We start from the raw sequence: 15380 nt of genomic DNA, 5'->3' as shown, positions 1-15380 counted from the left end.
GTGAGCATCTAGTGGCTGCCCCCCTTCCTGTTGAGGAGATGGGTGAGAGAGAAAACAGTTGGCAGCCATATTCCCAGACCTATAGTATTGTCAGCAAGGTCATTTTTTAGTAGAAGAGGGTTCTCATTTTTTTTTAATTTTTATCTTTTATTTCTTTTTGGTTCTCATTTACATTAGATATTCATTAATATACCTACTTTTTATTTTTAAGAGAAAATTAATCAAATCTGATAATCATAAAGTCCTTCATGTGGTTGCCTGATTTAGAAGGGAATTTCAAAATTTGGACTGGAATTTTGGACAGCCTACCACATATTAATTTCTAAAGTAAGTCATAAGCATCACCAGCAGGTGGCAATAGTTCCCATGGTATAAATGCAATAACTGGTTATGACAGGGGTAGTATTTTGTTGTAGAAGCAGATGTATTTCTGGGATTTTAATTTTTCTCATTGTGTTTCATTACAGTTTGTTATACACCTTGTTAGGTAGATAACATCTGATGATACCAGCAAGGCAGGAACAGCAGTATTACCAAAGACTATAAGGCCATTTAAAACTGTACTTGAACCATAGTTGACCTCCAATTGTGATGTGACCTTACAGTGTCACCCCTGATAGTAGTGCTTGCCTGAAACCACTGAAGTGAAGAAATTAAATTATATATGAGTAAGTAAGACCAAGGAATTTTAAACTGTGGTGCCATCTCATATGGTGAGAGTAGCTAAGTAGTGTGTTCCCTGAACTTTGGCTCATTAAAAGTAAACATTGGCCTGCAGGCCAGGTTGAGAGGTTGTGGTCAGAAAGCTGTTTATAATATCAACTTTGAGCACCTATAGTCGAGTGTCTGCAAAATTACTCAACTAGCCTGAAGATTTACCACTCCAAATAGTACTGTATTTCTCTGAGCCAGAGGATGCTTTGAAGAGTATCATGTGCATTGAAAACTTAGTGAGATTCTGATGCCAAAGTTAAGTACAAAGCCAGCATAGTTATTTCTTTTCCTTGACTCTTTTTTATTTTCTTCATTGAATCAACAAACTAAACTAATATTAATATAACCTGCTGCTGCTGCTGCTGCTGCTAAGTCATTTCAGTCGTGTCCAACTCTTGTGCGGCCCCATAGATGGCATCCCACCAGGCTCCCCCGTCCCTGGGATACTCCAGGCAAGAACACTGGAGTGGGTTGCCATTTCCTTCTCCAGTGCATGAAAGTGAAAAGTGAAAGTGAAGTCGCTCAGTCATGTCCGACTCTTAGCGACCCTATGGACTACAGCCCACCAGGCTCCTCCATCCATGGGATTTTCCAGGCAAGAGTACTGGAGTGGGGTGCCATTGCCTTCTCCGTAATATAACCTAAATGCATATAAATTTAAGAGATGATTGTGTGTCTTAATGTCAATCCCATTCCAATACAAACTTGTTGTGTTTCCTAGTATTTGTTCACTCATTTAACGAATATATTAACACCTCAAAATTTTTTCTAGGGGCTGAGAATGTAGCTGTGATTAAAGCAGATATAAATCTCCCTGCCCTAGTAAAACTTAAATTCTGGTGGAAGGAAACAGACACTAAGCAAATTACATGATTTATCAGAAGATAAGCACCATGGAGAAAAGTTGGAAGAAGGAATAAGGGAGGCTATTAGGGGAGGCTGAGTGATGTTGGAATTTTAAAGAGTAGAGAGGAGTTCATCAGCATAGCCCTTGAACAAAGCCTTGGCAGTATGGAAGTGAACCTTGTGGACAATGTGAGAAGAGAGTCCAGGCAAAGAGAACAGCAGAAGCAAAGGCCCATGGGATAGGAGCATGTTAGAGGACTCCGAGAATGGCATGGTAGCCAACAAGGACTTAGGCAGACTGAGAAAGGGAGAGTATTAAGAGGTGGGATGGGACTAGGTGATGCTGCAGACTGCTTGGACCTCAGGTAAACTTTGGCTTCTACTCTGAGATGGAAGCCCTTGGAGGATTTTGAAGTGTGATAGTGTCTGGTATTGAGGGAACAGGGTGAGCAAGGGCAGAAACAGATTAATTAGGAAACGACTGCAGTAACTCAGGTGAGAAGTGCAGGTGCCTTGGACCAGTGTACCAGCACTTGGAATCTTGACAGATGTTCAGATTCTGTACTTCCTTGAAGGTAAAACTAACAGGATTTGCTGATAGATTGGACATAGAATGTGAGAAGATGAGACAACAGAGTCAATTTCTAGGTCTTTGTAAATAGGTGATATGGAGAAACCTATAGGTAGCTGAGGTTTGCCAGAGGACTTGGGCTGTGGGCAGATGAATTTGCTATGTCTGATGGTTATCTCAGTGGAGATGTTAGGTGGGCAGTTGGATATTCTGCTGTTCAAGAGAGAGATATAAATATGGGAGGCTGGAGATGTAAATATGGGAGTCAATGTATAGATGGTATTTAAAGCCGTAAGATTGGATGAAATTACCAAGAGAGTGAGTTTTAAGAGAGAAGAGGTCCAAAGACTGCATCTTATGACACTCGAAATGCTAAGAATTCAGGGTGATAAGGAGGAACCAGCAAAGGAGCCTGAGAGTGACCAGTGAAGTAAGAAAATCAGTAGAGTGTGATGTCCTGGAAGCCACGTCAGATGTGAAGGACAGAGTGGTCAGCTGTGTCAGATACTGCAAATAAATCAAGTAATATGAGCTCTGAGAATTGACTTGGAAATCCATTTAGAGGTCCATTGGTGACCTTGGCAAGTGCTGTTTTAATGGAGGGGATGAAAATCTGCAATGTGTTTGAGAAAGAATGGAATATCTTCACAGTAATAAAGAAAATGAACAGACTGAAAATCAACTTTTCTTAGCTCCACCAGAGAATTGAGGTCACAGGGTAAACTTCCACAAAAACTAGAAAGACAGGAAAATGCGGAAAATACAGGTCTGCTTCCCAAAGTAGAAGTTGCCGGAGGCAATAATTAGGCTTTAAATGAATTGCTAGGGGGCTGAGTGTGGATTAGTGAGAGTTTAAAACTATGGGGAGCAATTTGTAACACATACCATATAAATTATTGCAACTTAAAAAAAGAAACCTGGGAGCTCACTTGAAGGGGACCCACCCATATGTGGGTTTTACCGCCAGGAGCTCAATCCTCTTGTCACTCTGAGGACTGGCAGAAGAATCTGCTTCTGTCAGGTGTTGGCTGGTGGGGGGCTGGGGGTGGGGGGTGGGCTGCAGGGAGTAGTAACTTTTGAAATAACCCCAGAGCTTTGTTTCCAGGACAGAAGACTGCCCTCAAGGAAAATTGCTGGTGTCCGAAGAGATGAAGCAAGCACCAGAACCAAACTCAGATGTGGCAGAAATTTTAGAATTATCAGAATGGGAATTTAAAACAACTAAGATTAATATGCTAAAGTCTCTGATAGAAAAAGTGGACAACGTGCAGGAACAGATGAAGAATATAAGCAAAAAATGGAAAACTCCAAAAAAGAATGGAAAAGAAATGCTAGATATAAAAACTATCAGAAATGAATGCTTTTGATGGGTTCATGGGTAGACTTAACACTGCTGAAAAAGGAACCTTGCACTTGAAGATATGTCAATAGAAAAACTGAAATTTAAAGAGGAAAAGGAATGAAAGACAAAAGATACAGAAAAGGTACAGAGTATCTAAGAACTGTGCTGTTGCTGCTGCTGAGTCACTTCAGTTGTGTCCGACTCTGCGACCCCATAGACGGCAGCCCACCAGGCTCCCCCGTCCCTGGGATTCTCCAGGCAAGAACACTGGAGTGGGTTGCCATTTCCTTCTCCAATGCATGAAAGTGAAAAGTGAAAGTGAAGTCGCTCAGTCAGGTCCGACACTTAGCTGTGAGGCAGTTGTAAAAGGTGTGTAATGTGCATAATGGGAATATGAGAATAAAGAAAGAATTGGAGAGAGATTGAAGCCAGAGTATAGATAATTCCAGGAAGTTTCTTATTGCAAAGGGAATCACAATGAAGCTATTATAGGAGGGGACAAACAGGGTAAAGAGTTTTGTTTTTAAAGCTTGTTTTGTATTCTTGTAGGGGTGATTCAGGGGGAAAAAAAAGGACAGTTTGATGCTGTCGGTGTGAAAGGAGAGTCTTGCAGGAGCAATGCCCTCAAGGAGGCAAGAAAAGGGATCTAGTGTACAAATAGAGGGATTGGACAAGGGACAAACCACAGGAAGAGGGCAAACTGAGGGCAAGGCTAGCAGGTGGGTGTATGTGGTGGTGGGAACCTGTGGAAGTTCTTTACCACTTGCTTCTATTTTCAAGGTCAGAGAAAAGCTGGAGGAAGAGGGATTAGAGGCCTGAGACATTATGAATTAGGTCTCTTTAAGGAAACCGAAAGGACTAGGGGAAAATAGTTGTTAAGGGCACTCTTGAGGTCCAAATTACTGAGTTGTTTTATTTTTCCATTATTTCATAATCGAAGATTCTATCACAGTCCATTTATTGGAAACTTCTGCACCTTTCACTAGCATCTCATCACAGTAAGGATGTTAGTTCCCAGGAAAGAGGCATCAGAAAATATCCCAGAGAGGCATAGGGAATCAGGATTGCTACTTTACACTGGAGGGTCAGGGAAGATATCTCTGATAAATGACATTTGAGCAAAAGGCCTGAAGAAGTAAGGGAGTAAGCCATGGATATATCGACCAGGGTTGGGTGTAGATAGTGGGCTAGTCTCTTGTATCCATCTGCAGTTTCTAAACATGTATTTAATAGGAGGCATGACACCCATTTGTTGGCATGCTGCTGCTTTTTACTAAATGAAATTTTAAGCACATTCCATCCAACCCCTGAAATACAAATTATATATATACTATCTTTTCCTTTTTGTGTATCACACTAAGGGTTTTACAGATTGACCTTTTTCTACTTAGCTGTATTATTTATTTTTTAAAAAATTTTATTGGAGTACAGTTTACTTACAATGTTATGCTAGTTTCAGATGTGCAGCAAAGTAATTCAGTTGTACATGTATTCATTCTTTTTCAGATTCTTTTCCCATATAAGTTATTACAGAATGGTCAGTAGATTTCCCTGTGCTATATGTATGTCCTTGTTGGTTATCTATGTTATATATAGTAGTGTGTGTATATTAATTCAAGGCTCCTAATTTATCCCCTGACCCTTTTCATTGTGTTCATGGGGTTCTTGAGGCAAGAATACTGAAGCGGTTTGCTGTTTCATTGTCCAGTAGACCACATTTTGTCAGAACTCCCTACCATGACTTTGATGCTGGGAAAGATTGAGGGCAAGAGGAGAAGGGGGTGACAGAAGATGAGATGGTTGGATGGCATCACTGACTCATTGGACGTGAGTGAGCAAACTGGGAAATAGCGAAGGACAGGGAAGCCTGGCATACTGCAGTTCATGGTGTTGCAAAGAGTTGGACACAACTTAGTAACTGAACAAGAACCCCAACATTTCCCTTTGGGTAAATATAAGTTTGTTTTTGAAATCTCTGAGACTGTTTCTGTTTTATAAATAAGTTATTTGTCATTTAAAAAAATTAGATTCCACATATAAGTGATATCATGATATTTGTCTTTCTCTTTTCCTTCCTTCACTAGTATGAAAATCTCTAGGCCCATCCATGTTGCTGCAAATGGCATTATTTTGTTCTTTTTATGGCTGAGTAATATTCCATTATATATATGTACCACACCTTCTTTATCCATTCCTCTGTCAATGGACATTTAGGTTGCTCCCATGTCTTGACTGTTGTTAAATAGTGCTGCAGTGAACATTGGGATGCATGTATCTTTTTGAATTATGGTTTTCTCTGGATATATGCCCTGGAGTGGGATTGCTGGAATTTATGGTAATTCTGTTTTAATTTTTTAAGGAAGTTCCACACTGTTCTCCATAATGGTACCAATTGACATTCCCACCAACAATGCAGGAGGGTTCCCTTTTCTCCATAACCTCTCCAGCATTTATTGTTTGTAGACTTTTTGGTGATGGCCATTCTTAAAGCATCCTTGTTTTCTGGCAACAAAATATTCCAGGCCTACTGTGATCGCTGCCCAGAACATACATTAATGATTTCTTCTCTCCAACAAGTCCTGAGTAGCATCAGAGGCCCAATCTGGCCCAGGAATATACATCCCACCTGATCTGCACGAGAGCTGGTTCAAGCATGATGGCACTGCTGCTGGGAAACACAGGCCTTGGAAAGACAGATTTTTTAAAAAAAATTTATTCTTACTATTTTTTAAATTTTTACTGGTGTTTATAGTTGATTTATAATGTGCTGTACAGCTGTATAATATCTGCTGTACAGCAAGTGAATCAGCTTTATATATATATATTTGTTGTTGTTCATTCATTAAGTCATGACTTTCTGTGACCTCATGGACTGTAGCACACCAGGCTCCTCTGTCTTCTGCTGTTTCTCAGAGTTTGCTCAAATTCATGTCCACTGAGTCAGTGATTTTATCTAATCATCTCATCCTTTGCTGCTCCTTCTTTTGTCTTGATTCTTTCTCAGCATCAGGGTCTATTCCAGTGAGTCAGCTCTTCGCATCAGGTGGCCAAAGCATTGGAGCTTCAGCTTCAGCAGCAGACGTTCCATTGAATAGTCAGGGTTGATTTCCTTTAGGATTGATTGGTTTGATGTCCTTGCAGTCCAGGGGACTCAAGAATCTTTTCCAGCACCACAGTTCCAAAGCATCGATTCTTTGGCACTCAGCCTTCTTTGTGGTCCAGCTCTCACATCCATACATGACTACTGGAAAAACCATAGCTTTGACTATATGGACCTTTGTCAGCAAAGTAATGTTTTTGCTTTTTAATATGCTGTCTAGGTTTGTCATAACTTTCCTTCCAAGGAGCAAGCATCTTTTAATTTCATGGCTGCAGTCATTGTCCACAGTGATTTTGAAGCCCAAGAAAATAGAATCCGTCATTGCTTCCAATTTTCCCCCTTCTATTTGCCATGAAGTGATGGGATCAAGATGCCATGACCTTAGTTTTTTTAATTTTGAGTTTCAAGCCAACTTTGTCAATCTTCTCTTTGACCTTCATCAAGAGGCTCTTTAATTCCTCTTCACTTTCTGTCAGTAGAGTAGTATCATCTGCATATTTGAGGTTGTTGATATTTCTGCCAGCAGTCTTGATTCCAGTTTGTGATTCATAAGTTAAATAAGCAGGGTGAGAATATACAGTCTTGATGTACTCCTTCTTCAATTTTGAACCAGTTTCATGTCTGCTTCTAACTGTTGCTTCTTGACCTGTGTATAGGTTTCTCAGGAGACAGATCAGGTGGTCTGGTATTCCCATCTTTTTAAGAGATTCCCACAGTTTGTTCTGATCCACACAGTCAAAAGCTTTAGTGTAATGAAGCAGAAGTAGGTATTTTTCTGGAATTCCCTTGCTTTCTCCATGAGCCAACAAACATTGGCAATTTGACCTCTGGTTCCACTGCCTCTTCAAAACCCAGCTTGTACAGCTGGAAGTTCTGTTATACTGTTGAAGCCTAGCTTGAAGGATTTGGAGCATAGTGCTGGCATGTCAAATGATTGCAACTGTATGGTAGTTTGAACATTCTTTGGCATTGTCCTTTGGGATTGGAATGAAAACTGACCTTTACCAGTCTTGTGGCCAATGCTGAGCTTTCCAAATTTGCAGAACCTTAACAGCATCATCTTTTAGGATTTTAAATAGCTCAGATGGAATTCCATCACATCCACTAGCTTTGTTCACAGTAATGGTTCCTAAGGCCCACCAGACTTCACACTCCAGGATGTCCAGCTCTGGATTAGTGACCACATCATCATGGTAATTTGGGTCATTAAGACCTTTCTTGTACAGTTTTTCTGTGTATTCTTGTCACCTCTTGTTAATCTCTTCTGCTTCTGTTAGGTCCTTCTGTTTATGTCCTTTATCGTGCCCATCCTTGATGAAATGTTCCCTTGGTATCTCCAAATTTTCTTACAGAGATCTTCAGTCCTTCCCATTCTGATATTTTCCTTTTTTTTTTTGCATTGCTCATTTAAAAAGACCTTCTTATCTCTTCTTGCTGTTCCCTGGAACTCTGCATTCAGTTGGGTATATCTTTCCCTTTCTCCCTTGCCTTTCGCTTTTCTTTCCTCAGCTATTTGTAAGGCCTCTTTAATCAGCCACTTTGCCTTCTTGTATTTCTTTTTCTTTGGGGTGGTTTTGGTCCTGCCTCCTGTACAATGTTATGAACCTCCATCCATAGTTCTTTGCACTCTACCAGATCTAACCCCTTGAATCTATTCATCACCTCCACTGTATAATCATAAGGGATTTTATTTAGGTCATACATGAATGCCCTAGTGGTTTTCCATACTCTTCAGTTTAAGCCTGCATTTTGCAATAAAGTCTCATGATCTGAGCAAGTCAGCTCCAGGTTTTGTTTTTGCTGACTGTATAGAACTTCTCCATCTTTGGCTGCAAAGAACATAATCAATTGGATTTCAGTATTGACCATCTGGTGATGTCCATGTGTAGAGTTGTCTCTTGGGTTCTTGGAAAAGGGTGTTTGCTATGACCATCGGGTTCTCTTGACAAAACTCTGTTAGCTTTTGCCCTGGTTCATTTGTACTCTAAGGCTAAACTTGATCGTTATTCCAGGTATCTCTTGACTTCCTACTTTTACATCCCAATCCCATGATGAAAAGAATATCTTTTTTGGTGTTAGTTCTAGAAAGTGTTGTAGGTCTTCAGAGAACCAGTCAGCTTCAACTTCTGCATCAGTGGTTGGGGCATAGACTTAGATTACTAGGATTTTGAATGGTTTGCCTTGGAAACTAACTGGTATCATTTTGTCATTTTGGAGATTGCACCCAAATACTGCATTTTGGATTCTTTTGTTGACTATGAGGGCTATTCCATTTCTTCTAAGGGATTCTTGCCCACAGTAGTAGATATAATGGTCATCTGAATTAAATTCACCCATTCCCATCCATTTTAGTTCACTGATTCCTAAGATGTCAGTATTCAATCTTGCCATCTCCTGCTTTATCACATGCAATTTACCTTGATTCATGGACTTAACATTCCAGGTTCCTGTGCAATATTGTTCTTTACAGCATAAGACTTGACTTTCACCACCAGACACATCCACAACATAGTGTCATTTCTCCTTTGGCCCAGCCATTTCATTCTTTTTGGTGCTATTCATAATTGCTCTTTGCTCTTCCTTAGTAGCATATTGGACACCTCCTGATCTGGGGTGGGAGGGTCATCTTCTGGTGTCATATCTTCTTGCCTTTTCATACTGTCCATGGGTTTCTCCATGGCGTGGGTTGCCGTTCCCTACTCCACTGGACCATGTTTTGTCTGAGCTGTTCACTATGATGCATCTGTCTTGAGTGGCCCTGCACAGCATGGCTCATAGCTTCATTGAATTATGCAAGTCCCTTCACCACGACAAGGCTGTGATCCATGAAGGGGACATATACATCTACCCACTCTTTTAGACTTTTTTCCCATGACAGATTTTTTTAAGATCCTGAGTTCATACAGACATCTCCGTTTAGCATTCATCACTAAATCCTTTCTCATTTCATTCAGATTTTTTTCCTATTAACATGCCTACTTATAATGTAATCCCTTCTTTATGAAATAAACAAAATGTGGTATATCCATACAATGAGATACTCTTCAGCAATAAAAAGGAATGGACAGTTTGCTACATGTTATATGGATAAACATCAAAATACTATGCTTAGTGAAAGAAGCCAGACCCAAAAGATGTCATGCTGTATGATTCTATTTATATACGAAATGTCCAACAAAGGTAAATCTATAGAGACAAAGCAGATGAGTGGTCACCTGGGCTGGGGTAGGATTAGGGAGCTGTGGGGGGTGATGGAAGGGGCCGTGGTGAGGAATTGTACAACGCCACAGACCTAATAAAAATCATTGAGTTTATATTTAAAACAAGTGACTTATATGGGCACATATATTAATAACAGTTGTTAAAAAAGTAAACCCTTCTTTCAACTGCTACCCATACCTCAGTTGGTTATGTTGACCCAAGATGTTCCATTGTATTGACTTTTAACTAAAAAAACCTTAAAACCTGTTTTCTGTACCTTGCAGTTGATACATCCCTCCTGGTCACAAGTTTGCCTTATTCTATTTAACAGCCATATATTCATTTCGATGTCAAGCAGAGCCAGAAGCTGACCATTTATTGCTCATCGCTCATCTGTTCATTCCTACCATTTTTTCACACAGGCACTTCATTTTTGTGAAATATTTTGGTTATTTTCCTCTCTGGTGTTCGAAGAAGAGATCAACAGTTGCTGTGACTGACTTCCTGCTGAGCTGCTATGAGGAGTGAGTGTGGTGCTTTACTCACTAGCTGTTCTCAAAACATAGAAATATCAACCCAGGCCAGCTTCTGACCTCTGGGGGAGGAAATCCACAAATGACACATTTTACTTGAAAATACTGGATTTAATAGAAAATACCACATTGTAAACAAGTTCATTGATCCATTAGCTTAAAACAGAATGGCAGTACAATCACGTATAAAAGCTAAAGGTAAAACACTGGTACCAAACACAGTGCTTAAAGAGAGGCCTGAGCCAGACTCTGAAAGATGTTTCCCAGAAAAGAGGTGGCAGCAGCTTTCAGCTGGCACAAAAACAGGGAGGAGGAGGCAGCATCAAAACCGTCAAGGCATAGAAGTTAGAGGAAAGCAGAGCAGTAGACTCATTTTGTGAACAAGGAACAAAGGAGAAAGGGGCAAAAGCAGTGTGTTTCCTAATGTTCTGGGAACATGAGGCCATGCCACAGGAGCCCAGGAGGGTTAGAAGGATAGGGTATTTTATGTGGGGAAAGGATATTAGGCGACTTCCAAAGTTGGTATATTTTTGGTGCTCAGCTCTTAGTGTAGAACATGTCACTTGTGTGTTTCTAAACTGAGCTGCTTGCCCTGGCCCCACAACCTTGGCTGAATACAGCTTTGAACTTGACAGTGTCTGTTGCCCCTGTGGACCTCCTTCATGTGTATGAGAGGTTCCACAGTGAGACTTTGGAACAAAACACAGGACTCCCGTGGGAAAAATGTTTCCGCCTTCCAGTGCTGGAAGGTCCCTGTGGGAGGGGAGTTTGACGTGGCTAGGTCCCTTGAAGCTCTGAGTTTATAGAAAGCCTTCTCTCTAGCCCCACCCACCCAAATCCTCTCTCAGAGTCCTCTGAGTTCAAGGAAGGGCCAACTGAAAGAGCAGGAAAAAAAAAATGGGGAAAGAAAGTAAGGGATAGTTTCCTTCCCATGGCCTCTGTTATTGACCAAAAGGACTGCTTCCTCATATTGATTTTAGACGCAGAGTGTTTATTCCTTAATCTAAAACAGTGATTCTCAAATAAGGGGCAGCTCTCTTCAAGAGGGACTTTCAAGACTCTCCAGAGAGGTTCTATCCAATATATATAAGCCCTTAACTTCCTCCCCAGTTGAGAATCAGTGTACATGGTAGAACTTACTGATAGGAATGTAGTATACATATGAACAGTGTCAGACAGAACAAAAAGCTAAAAACCCCTAGTCAGTGGGGCAGACATCAGAATTATGGAGTGATTCCTTTTTTTTTTTCTGATTAAGAGTAAGTTACAAACAAGTAGCTAAACTCCATGACCAAACTCCATGCTGCATAGTCAAGAACAGTTTGTCCACTTATCTGGAGTAACCATACTAGATTAAAGAAATACAATTCTGTCATCCTAAAGACAATTTCCAGAAAGATCGGCCTGTCCCAATGAGGTACTTGATACCAGGATTAGCACAGGCTAATCACTGTATGGTTTCTTAGAAGACTGGCTTTTCTCTATTTCTTTCTCTTTGATACTGTACAAGGGGTCCACCAATTTGTTATGGACAAGCATTAAACCTACAAAAAATGAAAAACAAAAGTTGTTAATGCAGGTAGAGGCAGAGTTCCATTATCAACAGTAACGTCCAGGAGCTCTCAAATTTTGTCCTAGAACTGGTACTCATCATCATTTTTCTGTGGGCCCAAATGATAAACATCTTAAGAATAGGAAAAGAATTTGTTATTCCTATTGAATGCTAGAATCCATGGGACTTTTATAAATTCAGTCTCTAGGACAGTTGGCCATTTGTTCACCAAAGAACAAATTCTATTCGCCTGCTCAGTAAATGAGGATTTTCATGTTTGAAGCAGTGAGTGTCCTCTTTAAGTAGAAGAAAAAAGATCTTCATGACAGTTCAGTGCCTTGACTAGAAGGAAAAGGCCTGTATGAGATCTGAAAAGAGAAAAAATCTGAGGCTCAGTATCACTGCAAGGAGTTCACCAAATTGCCCTAGAACTCCAACTTTGATTTCATTCTTTTCTCCTCCTCAGAGCAAGCAGGTCTCCAAAAATGGACCCTTACAGTCATGGATGGAAAGAAAAAACTGTATTCTGAGAGGAGGGTTTGATTTTTTTTTTTAAATCACAGTTGTGAATTACAGTGGTCAGAGCATGCAAGCTAGATCCACTCTTCACTCCTGGCACGTCTGAAGTTGGCTACCTACTCTCTGACCCACCTCACCCTCACCTTTGAAATACTTGACAGTCTTCACTTTCAACTCCAGGGTAGCGTCCTCGTCGCACACAAACACTGTGCGGGGATGCTGCTGGAAGGCAGACACGGTCCACATGTGGTTCACTCCCTCCTCGATGGCCTTGTACAGAGCAAACGCCTTGTGAGCACCTGTGATGAGGATCATCACCTGGGGATCAGAAGACAAGCCTGTGATGGAGGATAAGAAGCAGCAAAACTGGAAGTCCAGACACCTGAATTCTAGTCTGGCTGCCCAAACTGATCGTAAGGACTACTGTTTTTATATGTCATTCTAAGTCGTTAGCATGGGGCACACTATGCTCCATGCTCTATGTGCTTTATCACACAAGTAGCCCGAAGTGGGGAGCATCATTATCCCTACATTCTAGGATAAGGAAGTAGGTTCTGTGATGGGGGTTTAAGTAGCCTGCCCCAGGTTGTTTCTAACCTAGAGTCCGTGCTCTGACCACCACGTAATTGTGCCTTCTGGCACCTCTGATGATGTCTGTGAAAGTGCCCTGTGAACACATGTGCCGTGCACACCGAGGCCCACACCTTATCCCAACTGTTCTGACACTAGGTCCCAGGGCTTCTAGGGTGGGTGAGTTTTCAGTGACAAACTGAAAAAGAGGGGTCACAATCGGCACTGTCTACAAGGAGGCCTTGGAAGCAATGGTGAGAGTTATCTGTGTGGCTGCTAAGGTTGAATCCAAATAAGGCTGCCCCTTAATCTGGTCACTTTTCAATTCAGAGTATTAGACCTGCTCATGTGACTTGGAGTCATGCTTTTTGTCTAAGTAAAACAGGCACAGACTCCCCTCAACGCTTAAAATATCAAGATGTCAAGTGTTGGAAAGTGATTATAAATAGCTCTCCATATACCCTTTCATTGTAATTCACTTGTATCATGGAGTTGTGAGCAGGATCTACTGTTCCTTGCTTGAAAGATGAAAAAACAGAGGCACAAAGAGAAATGTGACTTGGATGCCAGAATTCATTTTCAAAAAGAGAATTTCCAGATTTCCAGCCCCAGGTCCTTTCTGCACACTGCAGGAAGAGCCCTCAAACCACAGTATTTACCAAAACCAGCAAAATGATCTCCCTAGGTACTGATTCAAGGTTACCCAACAGAAATCTGCTGCCATTTCACAAAAGTTCATTTTAGACAGGGGATCTTTTTCACTGATTTACATGTTTGTTTACAGACTTGGGCAAGGAAAAGTTGAAGCTAAAATTTCTGTAGCTGCTTCTCACTGAATATATCAGAAATGAAGAGAAAAAGCTTCTAATGAAAGTAAGGAAACTGGAGCCACCAAAAAATTCTAATGATACCCAGATTTCTATGGAAAGACTTAACTAAATTCAGGTCAAGATACTATTTCTATCACACTTCACATTTATGAATCTCTACACACAGGGCTATAAGCACAAGCATCTTGTAGTTGCAGGGGGAGCTCCCTTCAAGCAGTGACTGACCGCCACCAACTGCAGGGAACCAGAGGGTCCCCTCAGTACCTGGGCAGGTACAAATTCATATTCTGACATTAGTGATGCTGGGTAAGCAGAGACTAGGAGCCTGCAGCTTCCTGGGCAGTCACTGTCGAAAGGTTTCACCTCACACTGGGAAGAATGGTTACTTCCAGAGAAGGAGAACAGTGAAGGGTCTCAGTTGGGACTTTAGCCTTATTTATAATGTCTTCATTTTTAATAAAAGTGAATTCAGGTGGTACTTGTATAGTTAAAATTAGCAGCAAAAAGACAAGTCTAGCTCCGCCCCCACCCCCTCACCCCCTGGCCAATGAAAGGCCTGTGGATGCCTTGCACCCTTACCTCTCTAGCATCCATGACAGTGCCCACGCCCACCGTCAGGGCCATAGTGGGCACCTTGGCAAGATCTCCATCGAAGAACCTAGCATTGGCCAGGATGGTGTCCATGGCCAGCGTCTTCACACGGGTCCTAGATACCAGACTGGAGCCCGGCTCGTTGAAGGCAATGTGTCCGTCAGGGCCGATGCCTGCCCAAGAGAGATGGGGCAGCCCTGTCAATACCAGGGATCCAAGACTTCAAGAATGGACAATTCCTCCTTCCCCACTTAGGGTCTGAAAAAAATCCTTGAAGACCGTGTCTCTTACCTCATTCAATTAAGATACACTTTAAGCATCTGATCTTCCCCCCTTGTTTCTAGCTGAGGCATACACACACATTGTTAAATTGCTAACCCCCTCAGAAAGCTAAGGAGAGAGCAATTCAAAAAGCTTCTGCCCCCCAGATCATCCAAGTGTAACTTTTCTCTTGTCTGCCACTAGTCATGGGTCCCGCTGCTTGGACAGTCACACTGAATAAAACATACACAAGGCCTGGAAAGGGGCTGCCATGTTTATAATATCTCAAAACATGAGCATTCCTAGCCTCTTCCTCCCCACTTGGAAGTAAAGAAGGGTTAAATCTGGAGCAGTAAAAAACTTCAACTTCAGCCTCCCACCTCCGCCAGCTGTGGGTGACTCCAGAGGCCATGACAGACAGAAGTGTAAGAGGGCAACTCAAGGTAGGGAGACCCTAGGGCCCCACCCTCTCTCTGCTGCTCTGGCTGGCTGACCCAGGGCAAGTCACAAAACTTCTCTGGGGTTCAATCGCTATTTATAGTGTGCAGGGGTTGATGGTAGAATCTTTTAGAACTACATGAGTCTGATTTTTAATGTTTAACTGATCAGCCAGTTCCCGTGACTGATCCATAAAACTCCATCTAGGAAACAGAGGGAATCGGAGTCCAAATCCAAATACCTCACTTTAGATAAGACACTGAAGAAGAGGAGATGCCCCAGATCAGTTTCTGAGCAGCAGGGGCTCCCGCT

General features: G+C 41.6%; 1 protein-coding gene and 1 long non-coding RNA gene across 4 annotated transcripts in view; one reads left to right on the top strand and one right to left on the bottom strand.

Moving 5' to 3' along the window:
- Positions 1–5274: 5274 nt before the first annotated feature.
- LOC123466153 lies at positions 5275–14256 on the top strand. Of its 2 annotated transcripts, none has more exons than XR_006641402.1 (3): positions 5275–5421; positions 10197–10298; positions 12423–14256. It is a non-coding gene; the product is annotated as an uncharacterized LOC123466153 (long non-coding RNA). The 2 variants fall into 2 exon arrangements; XR_006641403.1 differs by having other exon boundaries at positions 12326–14256.
- GNPDA1 (glucosamine-6-phosphate deaminase 1) overlaps positions 10398–15380 on the bottom strand; it is an 11381-nt gene continuing 6398 nt past the window's right edge. For both annotated transcript variants that reach the window (XM_006062639.4, XM_025292532.2), the window contains 3 exons: positions 14358–14542; positions 12522–12696; positions 10398–11851 (listed from right to left, as the gene is read on the bottom strand). In XM_006062639.4, coding sequence (XP_006062701.1) covers positions 11751–11851; positions 12522–12696; positions 14358–14542 — 461 coding nt within the window. In that variant the 3' untranslated portion in view covers positions 10398–11750. The remainder of the gene's footprint in view (positions 11852–12521; positions 12697–14357; positions 14543–15380) is intronic.

Source organism: Bubalus bubalis, chromosome 9, assembly GCF_019923935.1.
Source record: "Bubalus bubalis isolate 160015118507 breed Murrah chromosome 9, NDDB_SH_1, whole genome shotgun sequence".
NCBI classification, from domain to species: domain Eukaryota; kingdom Metazoa; phylum Chordata; class Mammalia; order Artiodactyla; family Bovidae; genus Bubalus; species Bubalus bubalis.
Note: the sequence above shows the minus strand (reverse complement) of the source record. Positions and strands in the feature narration are given on the sequence as shown.